The sequence below is a fragment of the Megalopta genalis genome, chromosome 16 (genome assembly GCF_051020955.1).
Source record: "Megalopta genalis isolate 19385.01 chromosome 16, iyMegGena1_principal, whole genome shotgun sequence".
NCBI lineage: Eukaryota > Metazoa > Arthropoda > Insecta > Hymenoptera > Halictidae > Megalopta > Megalopta genalis.
This window is the reverse complement of record NC_135028.1, coordinates 1,452,204-1,467,034: the sequence shown is the minus strand read 5'-3', so window position 1 is coordinate 1,467,034 and position 14,831 is coordinate 1,452,204. Positions and strand designations below refer to the sequence as shown.

The following is a 14,831-nucleotide window of genomic DNA, read 5'->3' as shown; positions in this document are numbered from 1 at the left end:
TCTCTCGAATTGACGCTAGATTGTCCACAGAAACGGACAATTTTGTTACAGAAGATACGATTGTTCGAGCCTTGTTGCTCGTTTTTTTATGGTTATCGATTGTCAACAACTATAAAAACGAGTCGCAAGCTTCGAATAATCGTATCTCCTCTTCTCAAATCGTCCATTTCCGTGGACGTCAATTAGAGAGACATTAGGCGTCAGTAAGGGAGACATTACCGTACACACTTTTCCAGGCAGTCGCGCGAGCTCGTTCGGTCTCGCGGCAACCGACAGGCTTCCCCCACTCCTTCCGCTCCAGTCTCGGTCGACCGAGCGTTCGGTTTCGCGGCAACCGACAGGCTTCCCCCACCCCTTCCGCTCGTGTCTCGGTCGACCGAGCTCGTCCGTAAAAGAAGGTCCGCGCCTCGTTTCCACCGCGTACACTAAGAGAATACTGTAAACACGGCTAGCCGGAGAACGTCGCGACAGATTTGTGGTAGGACTCTGACGAGTTACGACGATTTTCTTGCAGATCTGCAACACCTGGGCGGCTTCAAGATACCGTGCGCGACGCTATCGCGCGCCCAGGAGCACCAGGAACTGAACGGCGACAGGTTCCTCTGTCCGAGGTGTCCGAGCAGCTTCAACCGGAAGAACAATCTGTACTCGCACCTGAAGTTCGAGTGCGGCCAGCTGCCTAGGTTCGGCTGCCCTTACTGCAGCTACACGTCGAAGAAGTCGTCGAACATAAGGGCGCACGTGCGCAGGAAACACTTCGGGTTCAAAGTGAGCGTGATGGACGTGTCACAGGCCGGCTACGGATCGTCCGTGGAAGATCACAGAGACACGAAGATGACTAGGGCGTTCTAAATCGCCGACAGCCCGCGATGCCGATCGATCGTCGCGGCGCGGCGCGCCGCGCGTATCCGATCCTTTTGACCGCAGTGTAGATCGTTCGTAGATCCTTGGAAACAGTATTCCGACCTCGTCTTTCACTTTTTGGATTAGTTCAATAAAGCGATCAAGCAAGCCAGTCGTTACGCAAACAAATTAAGCAACAAAATTACATCCTTTATTTCATCCTCCGCAACGAAGATATCATCATCCCCCCCTGCACACAGATCACGAGGACACACAGATAGATCCATCTGGGGCTCGGCGAACGATGATTTTGCGCGCGCAAAAAACCCACCTCGCTCGCCCCGCCCCCCTCTCTGCCTCCTCCCCCGCCGAGGCCGGACCGCCTATAGGATTCGACAGTCATGAAGAAGGTTTGACCCGCAAAAAAAAGGTTTACTAGACGCCAGCTTCGAATTCTTATAGTCCACACTCTCTCTCTCGCTCTCTCTATAGCGCGCCCTGTCTGTTTACCGGGACGTAAAACGCTGGGAATACCGAGACCGTTCCGAACATGGTTGACGTGTGTTTGATTATGTTGCAGGATTGAATTACTGCGTCTACGCAGGCGTGTCCTCCCAGAATTACGTACTGCATCACGGGACGGCGGCCGTCCCGATGGTGCTCCCCACAGATACCACGAGAACGATCGGCCGGAAGTTCCCTTGCACGAATTGCACCAGCTCGTTCAGCCGTAAGGGCGGTCTGACCTACCATCAGAAGTTCGAGTGCGGGCAAGAGCCGCGGTTCAAGTGTCCTTACTGCACCTATCGGGCGAGCCACATATCGAACACGCGCCGGCACGTACGGAAACGTCATCCCGGAAGAGAGGTGTACACCCTCGATCTCTGCCAGCTGATGCAGAACGTTTGAAACCGTGCCGGTGGAACGCCGGACGCGTCACAACCGCGAAGATCGTCCTCTACGTACTGGAAGATTACGACGTCCGGAAGAGTCCCGATGGGAACGCGCGACGGGACACGGAGGCGTTGCGTTTCCAGCGTCGCCTGTCGTCTAGCGAAGAGTCCTTCGTGGCGCCAGGAAGAACGGTAGACAACGATATCGATCAGGGGGGAAGACCGCTTCAATCGTACGTAGAATTCTATGGAATTTGATTAGGGGTGCGCGAATTTAGGGGACGGGTCGGGCTGGGAGATGCTCTCGGGCTTGGGTCGGGCCGGGAGATGTTCGCGGGCTCGGGTCGGGCCGAGAAATGTTCGCGGGCTCGGGTCGGGCCGAGAAATGTTTTCGGGTCCGGGTCGGGAAATATTCTCGGGTTTGGGTAGGGCCAGGAGATGTTCTCGGGCTCGGGTCGGGCCGTGAAATATTCTCGGGTTCGGGTCGAGCCATTATATAACATATTACGCATATTCCGTGCACGAAACTGCAACGTTCTATGATTAGGGCAGTCTTCCCCGATGCGCGTCGCCTAATGCCACGCCGCGCGCAACCTGAACAGCATTTTCTTTCGTTCCAGGCGTTCAAAGGTCTGCCGACGGCGGTCGTGTACGATCCGCAACAGCACGGACGGAATGAGTTCGCGACGAGCGAGAGTCGCCTTGAACGCGATCCGAGGACCAATAGTGGCCGTAAACAAGCGCCTCCGTTCCCCAGGGAAATCGCATTCGATCCTCGTTCTCGTGTATCGCGAACGAGATTTACCTCGAAAGAAAAGAAAAGAAAAGAAAAAGAGAAAACGAGAAGAAAAGCAGACGGAAAAAGAACGAAGAGAAATAAAACGAAGAGCGAAAAACATAAACCGAAGGAAACGAGAAAGTGCAACACCGTTGACGGTCCCTCGAAGATATCTCTCTCTCTGTACAGTTTACCGTTAATCGTTGTTCCTGCGCCAGGCGGATCGACAGTGTCGCCACCTGGCCGCGTTAATTCCTAGCAGCAGCAGCAACAGCAGCAGACTTCTCTCCGTGGCTGTCCGAACGTAGACTCGTAGGCGTTACAAAAAAGGTTACAGTTTCCCGACAGTTTCATCGTCCGACGATTGTACGAAGAGAGAAAGAAAAGAAACGAAAAGAAAGCCCTCCTGTGTACTTAACGATCGCTTAACGGCCGGATCTGCTAAATATAACCATGTTCAATGAACGCGTCCCTCGAGTTTACGCTTTTTATTCGACGAATATACAGTCCTCTTCCCCCTCCACTCCCGCCCCGCGGGGTCCATTTTGTTTCGTTCTCCTTGGAAGCAGGTGGACCGAGAGCATACGCGACGGGGAACACACGCGCGCGCGCACGCGCACGAAATCAATTTCGTGGCAGCGAAAGCGAAAGAGTATAGAATCGATCGACGTCGAAACGACGACGACGACGACGACACTGTCTGCCGGCCCGCCGTGTTGACGAAACATTCCTCTCGTTTCTGTTCCAGAGTTCCTACGGTCCGGCGAGTTGATCTACTGCGCGGCCGTCGCGGGCAAGCAGGCGCGGGGCGCGCGGCGAGCGCCGCCCGCCGGGAACGCCGAGCGACAGAAGTTCCCCTGCCCCTCCTGCCCGAGCGTGTTCAGCCACAAGAACAACCTCTACTACCACGCGAAGTTCGAGTGCGGCCAGTTGCCGCGGTTCAGGTGCCCCTACTGCCCGCACCGGACCAGACACGTGTCGAACGTGAGGGCGCACGTGCGCAGGCGGCATCCGGGCAGCAGCGTGTACGCCATCGACGTGATGGACGACAATCAGGGCAAGGATTTCGCGCTGGCCAATCCGGAAGAGCTGCCGGCGAGCTGCTTGGAGCCGTCGTCTTGAAAAGTGCCATATTTTTGTCTCGGAGCCGAGCGCGCGAAGAAGGAAGAATAATTGTTGTAAATCGTTTCGCGACGCGACGCAACGTTTAACGCTGGATTTACGGGGCACGAAGAAACACCGCTGTTTCGTGGTTGTTTGTTCCAAGTAACGATAAGGTATTTAGTCGGATTTTTCGCGAGTGTTGTTGTAACATTTGCCGTGAGTATGAATTGAATAAATAATTCGTAATGATACGAATGATCGTAAATTAAAAAAATTATATTAATAACCCGTTATTTTGACGTGATTAATGACCGTAAATCTTGGGTTAACGAACGTTCGCCGATCGATATCGTGCAATGAGGTATTGCTATACCTACTAGTCTTGGTAGCATTTATTAACGAACTCTAGTCCCATGCGAAATATCTAATGATTAGATGATTAGGTACAGTGAATTTTGCCTAATTAGCGCTCAGATCGCAGACGTAAATGAACTGTTTGGGAAGGGGGGATGCGATTAGGCTTGCGGCGAGTTTTTGTAATTGTTGACAGTGGGAAATTATAAAAATGTCGGAGCGTCGATTAGGGAGAATTTTACTGTATAGTAATTTTTTCTCGAATCGACGCTGTGATTGTACATATCTTTATAGCTTGCTATCGTCAATAATTATAAAAACGAGGTGCAGGACTGGAATAATCGTATCTCTGCTTCCCGAATTGTCCATTTCTTTTTTTTTTTAGCAACCTGAGCGTCAATTAGGGAGAATTCAGTGTGTAGTAATTTCTCTCTAATTGACGCTGCGGATTGATCACGTTTTTATAGCTTCCCGTTGTCAATAATTTTAAAAACAAGGTGCAAGGCTCGAATGATCGTTCATAAATAATTGTTCATTTTTGTGCGCAATCAGAGCGTTAATTAAAGAGAATTTACTGTACTATGAATTCTCCCTAATTGACGCTCCGATTTTACACAAAAATGGACAGTTTGGGAATAGGAGATTGACAACAATAATAAAAATCGTAAATGATACGATAATTAATATATAATTATTAAATATTATACTTATTATATATTATAATCATTAATATCATTAATATTAATATAATTAATATAGAATTATATATAATTATATAATCGGTAAGAATAAAAACGAGCCGCGAGGCTCGGATAATCGTATCTCCGCTCCCCGAAATGTCCCCTTTTGTGCGCGATCCGAGCGTCAATTAGAGAGACTTTATCGAATTTCCATTTTTTCGACGTTTAATTCGTCGACTGTCTTTAACCAGGTTTCCGCGAAAACACTGCCGCAGAAGGTAGACGAATAAAAACAAGTTTAGCGTTAAGTTCCTCGACGGTGTATCATGTAACACATACCGTTTCCATGTGTCAAGACCTAATTTCCAGATACAGTGGTCCACAAAAGTGTTCGTACATCTTCTCAAATAATACAATAACTATTTTAAAAGTGAACCAAACGACTCGAATTCTTTTTAAACGATCGAGGGATTAGTCTCCAGGAACGCTTCTTTTTTTTTCAAATTTTGCCACTACTTGGAATAACAAAACACAATAAAAATCTCTCGCTGTTTAACCGTTTTTATCGTTGCCTGCAACGAACATTTAAAAAAACGTCTTTCGTAGATCTTTGTAATTAGTACACTACGTTGAAAAATAGTTAACGTTGTTGCGAGTCGCAACAAATTAAAAATCGCGACGATCGGCCTGTCGAGCCGTTCGGCACCGATCGAAGCTAAGCGGGCGCTGCGTGGCATGCCGCGCGGCAAGGCCGCGCGGCAGAAGCCAAGGCACCGAGCGAAGGCGAAAGCCAAGCGATCGCTGCGTTGGCATGCCGCGCGGCAAAGCCAAATGGCAAAGCCAAGCGGCAAGGCCGCGCGGCAGAAGCCAAGGCACCGAGCGAAGGCGAAAGCCAAGCAATCGTTGCGTTGGTGTGCCGCGCGGCATGGCCAAGCGGCACAATCCAGTCCCGAAGCGCCTCGGGCTCCCGCGAATGGCGAAATGTATCGGCCCGATGCCACACGACTCTTCCCGACCGGTTCCGAGCCGCCCGGTTCGGGCGTTTTAGCGCGCTGCCCACAAGTTACTCCCCCTTTTCTGTCTTCGCAAAGCGAGACGAATAATGCCGCCGTTTCGACGAGATCATCTTTGACCGGTAGATGCGAGCGAACGTGTTTGTAACGGAGAACTCTCGTAATAAACATACAGCAGCAAACTGTACGCGACCACGACGCGTCGTCACCGTCGACCGACTTCTCTCTAATAAACGCAAAAAACCCGTCCCCCATCGCAGCGAAAAGTGAAATCTAACACATACACGCTCGGCCGATATTATTCTCTAACGAAAGCATTAACCGGTGTCCGATAATCGGAACGACAAACAGGATCCATGGGAATTAACCGTAAGCTCGTCTCCATTTTCCAGAGAAGCTACCGAATTACGTCGACGGTTACGGATGGAGCCGTGGCGCGGCGGTCCGTAACCCGGCCCGGCCGCGGCCCCCCCTCCAGCACATCTGCCCGAAGTGCGGCAGATCGTTCAACTGGCGCTACAATCTCCAGCACCATTTGAAGTACGCTTGCGGACAGTCGCCGCGATTCAACTGTCCGTATTGCCCTTACAGGACGAAGCACACGTCGAACGTTAGGGCCCACGTGCGCAGGAAGCATCCCGATAAAGAGGTCTACGTCATCGATCTGATGACCGTCGCCCAGTCGTAACGACAGAGAGAGGAGGCGAGAGAAAGAAGGAGAGAGAGAGAGAGAGAGAGAGAGAGAGAGAGACGATGTATTATGCGGCGTGAAATACAGAGAACACGAACCGTGAATAAAACGAAAAAGCTCTTCCTGTGAATTTCTCGTTTCTACTATTGTCCCGCGTGCATGCTCCCGACACTTGTCCAGCGCCCCCACCCACCTCTTCCAGCCAGAGAAACCGAGGCTCCGAGCCGACGCTCGCTTCGAAGCGAGCTCGCCGTACGGGACGTCGGCTTTCTTTGGCGAAAGGTTCGCGTCCTTTCCCCCCTCCCACTCCCCCACAATCGACTCCTCTCCTTCGTTTTTCGTTTCCACGTCTCTCTCCTATATTTATGCCTATGTTAGCTGCCGCGTGATTTGCATGCATAGGGGGAAGAATTGTGTGCACTGTGCAGGTTTGTCTATACCGGTGATCCTAAAGAGAGAGGGAGAGAGAGAGTTTACGTCCCGCGCGAGAGAGAACAGCCCGATTGCAAGCTTGTCGAATTGTGATTTTTTGTTGTTGTTCACAGAATTGTTGCGAGATCGCGGACTCGTTTTCTGCGATCGACGTCGTTCCGCGAACGGTCGAGAATCATCGGAGACGCGATGATTGTGCGTACGCTCCCAGACAGGAAGACGGCGCAATGTGAGAATGCATATTTTTTCCGTTGGATTCGCTTTTTACGAGGTTGTACGGTGATTTCTACCTAATTCGCGCTCAAGGTGCGCAGAAAATGTTGAATAATTTAGGAAGAGGAGGACAGGATTATTCGAGCGGCTCGTTTTTATAGCTTAACGATTGTCGATAATGATAAAAATCGTAAATTATATGATAATTAGTACAGTTATTAATATTTATAATTAATAAAAATATTTGCAGAGTAATTAAATATGTAGCAATTAAATGATCATTCGAGCTTTGCGTCTCGCTTTAATGGTTATCGATTATATAATTATATATAATTTGATATTAATTATATTAATATTTAATTATAAAAATATATATATATAATTGTAATATATTATATTAACACTAGATTTACGGAGCATAAAAAAACAGCTGTTTTATATTAGTTTTTGAATGATTTCTGTAAATCTAGTGTTAATATTTAATTATAATATATATAACTACAATATATTATATTAGTATTTAATTATTATATATGTAATTATAATGTAATGTTAATAATATTATATAATATAGTAATAATAATAATAAAATATATACTATATAATATATATATTATATAATTTATATAATAATATTAATAATACAACATAATATTAATATTTAATTATCATATAAATATTTTACTAATCATAAATATCAATAATTAAATTAATTATTATATAATTTACGATCTTTACAATCGTTGGCAATCAGTAAGTTATAAAAAACGCTCCGCGAGGCTCGAACAATCGCGCCTCCTCTTCCAAACTACTCCACATTTGAGCTCGAATGAAGAAGAAATCGCCGTACCAGCGAATCTGATTTTCCTTCTTGGCGTCGCCTTAAAAACACGTTTAAAAGTTCGCACGAAGCAACGATACACCAACGAAGCCGCCCTTTTGCCTGGGAGTTCCCTTCGAGTTTCCAGACACACGCGTCACCCGAACGATCTCTCTTCGATCGAACCGGAGATATACCATCGCGCCGCCCGTATCTCGCACGGGTCCCGCGGCAAGCATCCGGGCCCGTTCTCCTCGCATCACCGTAAACGTGTGTCCCCGTACACGTCCAAACGATTGAACGGCCCGACTTCTGTTTTTTCAGAGCCGTCGTACCTAGTGGTGCCCCACAGGATGAAGAACACGTATTGGGTGCAATATCCGCAGCGGCGGTCCGTCCCGGCGACGAAGGACCACCACCACCAGCAGCCGCAGAGATTTCCCTGCGGGAACTGTCGCAGCGTGTTTAGCCGGAAATACAATCTCCAGTATCATTTGAAGTTCGAGTGCGGCCAGTCGCCGCGGTTCAATTGTCCCTACTGCGTGTACAGGACGAGGCATCCGTCGAACGTGCGCGCCCACGTTCGCAGGATCCATCCTGGGAACACGGTTTACGTGGTGGACGTGAGCAAGGCGGAGATACCGCAGACCTCCTAAACCGAGCCGCGCACGCGCGCCCCGCGAGCCGCCGCGGCGCGAAGATCGATTGACGGACGGACGGACTCGTGGGCGGGGACGCGCGAGCGAGCGTCCGCCCACTTTCGCGGAGGCTGCCGAAGACGCCCGAGCGAGCGCGTTCCCCCACTCTCGCGAACGCCGCCGACGACGCTCGAGCGAGCGTACCCCCACTCTCGCTGGAGTCGAGCTCGACGCGACCGACCGAGTCGGCCGATTTCTCGCGATGGTCCCCGACGCGCGCGCATCCTTCTGCATCCTGGCGCCACACGTCTCTTTAGTGTTTATGGACTAAACTGTACGCAAAATCACGCAGCCGCCAGACGGCGCTTCTTATAGACTGTAAGAACGAAAAGAAACGTTTACTTATCCTCACTGAAAAGTAAATCACACGTCATCTTGCTTTCTCCCCGTTTGTCAGCCCACCTCTCTCCCGCCGCCGTTGTTGTTCCACGGGCCGGACACGCTGCCCGATTCCCCCTCCACTCCGATTACGAATCCGCCGGCGGAAAGCTGCACGATCGTACACCGCGGTCGCCGGCCGCGTAAGTTGTCGTCGGGCCGCCCTAAAGAGGTTCGCCGTGCACCGGCAGCGAGAATTATTCTGTCGACCTTTTTGTTCGCAGGTGCGCAGCACCGGTCAACGGCGGCGATGGACGCGACACCGTGTTACGGCGGCGGGCAACGTTGCGACTACGATCACGCACGGAACAACGAGCTGAGGAGGAGTTATCCTTGTCACAAGTGCGGTAACGTTTTCACGCGTAGGAACAATTTGTACAATCATCTGAAGTTCCAGTGCGGACAGCTGCCCAGGTTCAACTGTCCTTACTGCTCGTACCGGACGAGGCACTCGTCGAACGTGCGGTCGCACGTGCGCAGGATGCACCCTGGCCAGAGGGTGTTCGTGCTGGACGTGAGGGGCGAGCAGGAGTGCCAGCAGCAGTGGGCCTCGTAGGCGGGCATTTTGGACACGAGGGGAACAGCGATGATGCCGTCTTCGTAGAGCGAAATGATGCGATAACTTCGTTTGGACCGAATGAATCGCTGGACTGCGGATTTCGAGGATTCGCGAGGGTTCGATGCGAAATTGTGATGATATTTGAGGGATTTGAGATCGTTGTTGCACCGTTCGCGATATGGTTGTCACGTATGGGAGACGTGGTGAAGATATCGGGTCAGAAGTGATTATCGCGTCGAGAAATCGGGTTGGAATTGATTGTCGCGTCTGAGAGACGTGGTAGATATATCGGGTCAGATACGATTATCACGTCTGAGAGACGTGGTCGAAGAATCGAGCGAAATGGTTATCACGTTTCAAAAACGTGGACAAAAGGTCGAGCCAGAAATGGTTATCACGTCTGAGAGACGTGGTCAAAAAATCGAGCCAAAAATAAGAGCCTATGTATACGTGTTTTCCGTCATTTAATTGTTTTATTAGTAGCTAATAACTCTCGAAACCCAAATCGCAGGGCAAATGGTTAAATGAAAGGGTCAAATAAAAGCTAATTTTGTATCTCGTACGAAGATCCGCAGCCCAACGACAATCGGCCAAAGCTCCTCTTCCTTTTGCTCGTATTCCTCTCGCTATGAGTGCAATGCAACACTAATTCATGTTGACTCGCAAGGGTGAGTTAACCCTTTGCACTCGAAGCCAATTTAACTGTGCATCCGAATGAATTTGTCTCGCTCACGGTGTCCCCATTTTATTCGATAGAGCGTATAGATTTTATCTATGTGCAATTTGGTCCCGTGTGACTCGTGCAACAGTTTCTTTTTTAAGTTAATTTTCACGGTGTCTCGAGCGCAAAGGGTCGACGACGGACATATGCATCTCTGTTCCTCGAAGTCGCCTTCGCGGCGCCGTCGTTCGGCGAACTGTAATCGCCGAATACGCAACAACAACGTTTATCGGCTGCGTCTAACGAATATACGAGTTTGTTCTAGGACGATTAATTTATATACCGGATATGTAATCCAGATGATATTTTGTTATTAAACGTGTCTTGAATAAAAAACATTGCGAGTCTTTTCGATTCCGTCGTCGATCAATTCGACAACGAACACGCATCTCCGACGGGAGTTACCACCCCCCTCCCCCCCGAACGTATTGTTATCCCCACGTGATCAATCGTCGCTTGTCCGTTCGAAGCCGAATTTAGTGATGATTCGTCGTTGTGTTGCCCGGGGGATCAGTTGGGACTCTCGGTTCGGCCACACGTAGATCGTTGTGAAGCGCGCCAGCCAAATGTAAAAAACCCGACAATCAGCCAGACCCCGTTTCGTTCCAGATACGGTCCCGTTCGCCGTGTTCGGGTTCAACATCGGTATCGGAGGCAGCCACGTCCAAACGATCGGGAAACTTTGGCCCCAGTCACCGCTCCGTAGCTTAGAGAGTAGCTTTAGGCAGAAGAAGTTCCCGTGTCCGAATTGCACCTGTGCTTACAGCCAGAAGTACTCGCTGAACCGGCACCTGACCTACGAGTGCGGCCAGGAGCCACGGTTCAAGTGCCCCCACTGCGAGTACCGTTGCAAGAAGTCGGCCAACGTCTACGAGCACGTCCGGAGACGGCACAAGGACTGCGAGGTGTACGCGATCGACATCCTGAAAACTACTCGGGAGGAGCACACCTAATCGTGATCGCGGAAGGACTGAATAAAAAACCCCGGTCACGCGATTCTCTCTCTGTTCGACGCGAGCGAACATTATCGAGCTGTACAGTGACTCATGAAAGTATTCGAACACTTAGAACGTTTAAAACGCGATAATTATTTGAAAACCGAGCTAAATTACTTGACTTTATTTTCAGGTGACGAAGATTGTTAGACGATGGCTGAAAGCTTTTTCTTTTTAATTTTGCTGCTGCTTGGAATGAATGGAAGAATTAGAAACAATCGTTTTTTAACTTTTTTTATCTATACACAAGGTGTACTGAAATTGTCTTGTAATCCTGAAATTAACCTTGGGTTCCTGAGGTGATTTGAAGCAACTTTGTCCTTTACAAAAATTTTCTACGAGGTACCGTTCACGAGTTATTAGCGAAAAACGATGAGCACGGCTGTGGCGTCACGCCCTCGCCGCTGCGTCAGACGGCTGGCGCGACGCGGCATTGGTCGCGAGGGCGGGGCGCCGGCCGCGATCGCTCTTCGATTGGTCCACGTTTTTCGCTGATAACTCGCGAACGAAGCCTAGGATTGCATTTTCGCTGAGGAAAAAGTTGCTTAGAATGATCTCGGGACCTTGCATTTTCATACTGCGAGACATTTTCGCGGCGCCTTGTTATAAATAATGAATAACCCAGAGTCGAGTCGCAGGCGTTGAAAGACGCCTCTATGGTGGCTTTATGGTCAAAATCGTGACAAAACTGCGATCTTTGATTTGTTGCAACATATTTTTTTGCATACAAGTCACCGAGATCTACGTTTTAAAAGTGTTCAAGCTTAGATAAAAAAAAGAGTTAAAAAACGAGGGATTTTTATTCTTTTGTCATTGGACGCACAGTAATTTCCCTGTAATTCTCGGAAGGCTCGAACAATCGTATCTCCTCTTCCCGAATCTCCATTTCCATGCGCAATCTGAGAGCGCGAATTAGGGAGAAATTATTGTAACAGCAAAATTAAAAAAGGAAGACTACTGGACGTCTACTAGACTAGTCCCTCCATCACCAAAAAAAATTCTCGTCATTCAGTTGACTTTTAAAACAGTTATCACGTTTTAAAAGGTGTACGAGAGCTTTAGTGTCCGACTGTACGCGCAAGAGAAAACTTCTCCCCTCCACGGAACGAACCTTGTACACCTGGAGGGGGAGAGAGAGAGAGATCGCGGTCCCGTAGCCTCGAAGCATTGCGACTTGTTTTTAGCGGTTCCACGTAATTTATTGTTTCCCGAGCGACCGATTAATTTTGTCGCGAGACGATCGGCAATCCGCCGTCTCCGCCCCCCTCCTCCACCCCCCGGATTGTACTCGTCCCGGAAGACTGTTAATAAAGAGATCAGTTTTGCTGTTACTGTGTTCTGTCAGACTGTCCGTCTCGCCCGAAGCTGATCGTGTGTCCCAGTTTTTAGTCCGTCCCACCCCCACCCCACCCCGATCTTGTTAGAAAGAGAAAGTGTTGCGAATATGATCAGCGCCCGCAGATGATACGCCCCTGTTCAGACCGTTGATCTTCTTTTGCAGGCGTCGAAACGTCGCAAAGTGCGCGCGACTCTAGGAGAATTCAGCTGTGGACTGAAGCGACTTCGAACAGAGGGAACTTCAGCTGCACGAACTCCTGCGGAAGCTCTTTCACTCATTGCGGTTCCCTGATCAAGCACCTGCGGTACGAGTGCCGGCACAATCGCCGCTTCAAATGCCCGGTTTGCGAGTACTGCTCGCGTTACACGTCCGACGTTTACAGGCACGTGCGCCGGAAACACAAGGGCTGCGACGTTTGTTGCATCGACACCGGCAACAACTGACGGCCCACCCCCGCTCCCCCCTCCCCGCCCCTCTGTACTTCAACGAGATTTTAATAAAAAGCCAGAGAAAGTACACCCTCGTCTTTGTCGTCATTCCACGAAATTCCATCGGCGCGTTTCGTTTCTTTTGTTTCTCGATGCGAAATTAAGGAAAATGGAGGAACGGCGGAGCCGGTCACTCTGCGGGCCGACCAGATACTGTGCCCTCGGTTCACTCGCGGGCGCAATTAACTTCGCGTCCGTTGAATCGGGCATATTAAATTGTTCATTCGGAAATAAAGGAAATAACGGAATAAGAAAATTTAATATTATTATATATTATATAATTTTAATAAATATAAAATTATATAATATAATTTTATAATATAATTTAAAAAAATTATATAATATATTATATAATTTTAAAAAATATAATATTATATAATATATATTATTATATATTATATTATATTTTTTATTCGATGAATTGTAAAGTCAATTATGCTCGTGAAATGAACTAAAGCAATTTTCGTCGAGGTTATGTCAAGACTCGATTCTGTTTCAACGCGCAGACGTCCGATCCGCGGATTAATTTCGCAGCGAATACGAAACACGTCGATTCTGAATCGAGATCTTTCGAGATCAATTTCATTTGAAAATCCGTTTTCTTTTTTTCGTTCGGTATTAATAGGCGAAAACGTATCGCCGCGTATCTTTTGTCGTTTCCACGCGGCGTTTGTTATCCAGTGGACGCGATTTTGGACGCGCGCCCACGAGCGGAGCCGACATGTGTCGTCGGTTTTGGGCAGACGAGGGACCAGAGGATCGAAGCGAGATCTATCACGGTTTCACCAAAGTGTTTTTTTCTTCTTTTCCAGGCGTCGAATTTTACCTCGACGGAGACACGGTCGGCTTCCTGTCGTCCTACAAGAAGTTCTCACGCCCCCCTGATTACTGCAGCCTTCTTCGTTCGATTACAACTTGCCGCCCGCCCCCCCCCCTCTCCCAAAGCAGCGGTTTCATTATTGTCGACGCGAGTTTCGATCCACGAAAGATCGATGCATCGGTGATGCGATATAAATGGGACAGAAGGTTATACCGAGGTTATGACAATGTTATATCAAGGTTATATGAAGATTATATTTTTATATTTATATATATATATATATATATATATATATATATATATATATATATTTATAATATTATATTATAATATAACCATGATATAATCAAGGTTATGTTAAGGTTTTTAGAGGTTTAGAACTTTCTTTGGGATTTAGTACTTTCTTTGGGATTTAGAACTTTCTTTGGGATTTAGAACTTTCCTTGGGATTTAGAACTTTCGTTGGGATTTAGAACTTTCTTCGGGATTTAGAACGTTCTTCGGGATTTAAGATATTCTTTGGGATTTAGAACTTTCTTAGGGATTTAGAAGTTTTCTTTCGGATTTAGAACTTTCCTTGGGATTTAGAACTTTTGGGGGATCCAGAACTTTCTTAGGGATTTACAATTTCCTTGGCATTTAGTACTTTTTCGAGATTTAGAACTGTTTGGGGATTTAGAACTTTCCTCGGGATTCAGATCTTCCCGGGAATTTAAAACTTTCTTTGGGATTTAGCACCTTAAAAAAAGCTAATCTTTCCCAAAGAAAAAGAAGGTTATAACGTTGACATAACCTAGGCATATCCTCGACACAACCTTGCACCTCGACTCGTTGACAATCATTAAACTTCTCTTCCCAAACCGACGATCCTTATCCCCAATCAATCCCATCTCGAATTAGATAAGAAACACCAGTCCTCGGCGCTCTCGATCGAGCATCGAAATCGTTCTCGATCCTCGCGGTACGCGTACCCGTGTCATCTCCGCCGCGGCTCAAGCTGGATGTCACAGGT

General features: G+C 48.2%; 4 protein-coding genes across 7 annotated transcripts in view; all 4 read left to right on the top strand.

The window, feature by feature from the left end:
- The window catches only part of LOC117221210 (uncharacterized), a 136,377-nt gene that overhangs the window by 51,490 nt on the left and 70,056 nt on the right, over positions 1 to 14,831 (top strand). The window lies entirely within an intron of this gene.
- LOC117224492 (uncharacterized) lies at positions 851 to 2,979 on the top strand. Its single transcript, XM_076526940.1, has 3 exons — positions 851 to 1,253; positions 1,424 to 1,969; positions 2,357 to 2,979. The coding sequence occupies exons 1-2, from the start codon at positions 1,148 to 1,150 to the stop codon at positions 1,750 to 1,752; spliced, it is 435 nt and encodes a 144-aa protein (XP_076383055.1). The 5' UTR covers positions 851 to 1,147; the 3' UTR covers positions 1,753 to 1,969; positions 2,357 to 2,979.
- Positions 6,357 to 8,882, top strand: LOC117224486 (uncharacterized). Its single transcript, XM_076526946.1, has 2 exons — positions 6,357 to 6,784; positions 8,146 to 8,882. Exons 1-2 carry the CDS (start codon positions 6,751 to 6,753, stop codon positions 8,475 to 8,477), a joined length of 366 nt encoding a protein of 121 aa, XP_076383061.1. The 5' UTR covers positions 6,357 to 6,750; the 3' UTR covers positions 8,478 to 8,882.
- On the top strand, positions 8,499 to 10,531 carry LOC143260670 (zinc finger X-chromosomal protein-like). The gene is made up of 2 exons (XM_076526947.1): positions 8,499 to 9,040; positions 9,122 to 10,531. The coding sequence occupies exon 2, from the start codon at positions 9,148 to 9,150 to the stop codon at positions 9,451 to 9,453; it is 306 nt and encodes a 101-aa protein (XP_076383062.1). The 5' UTR covers positions 8,499 to 9,040; positions 9,122 to 9,147; the 3' UTR covers positions 9,454 to 10,531.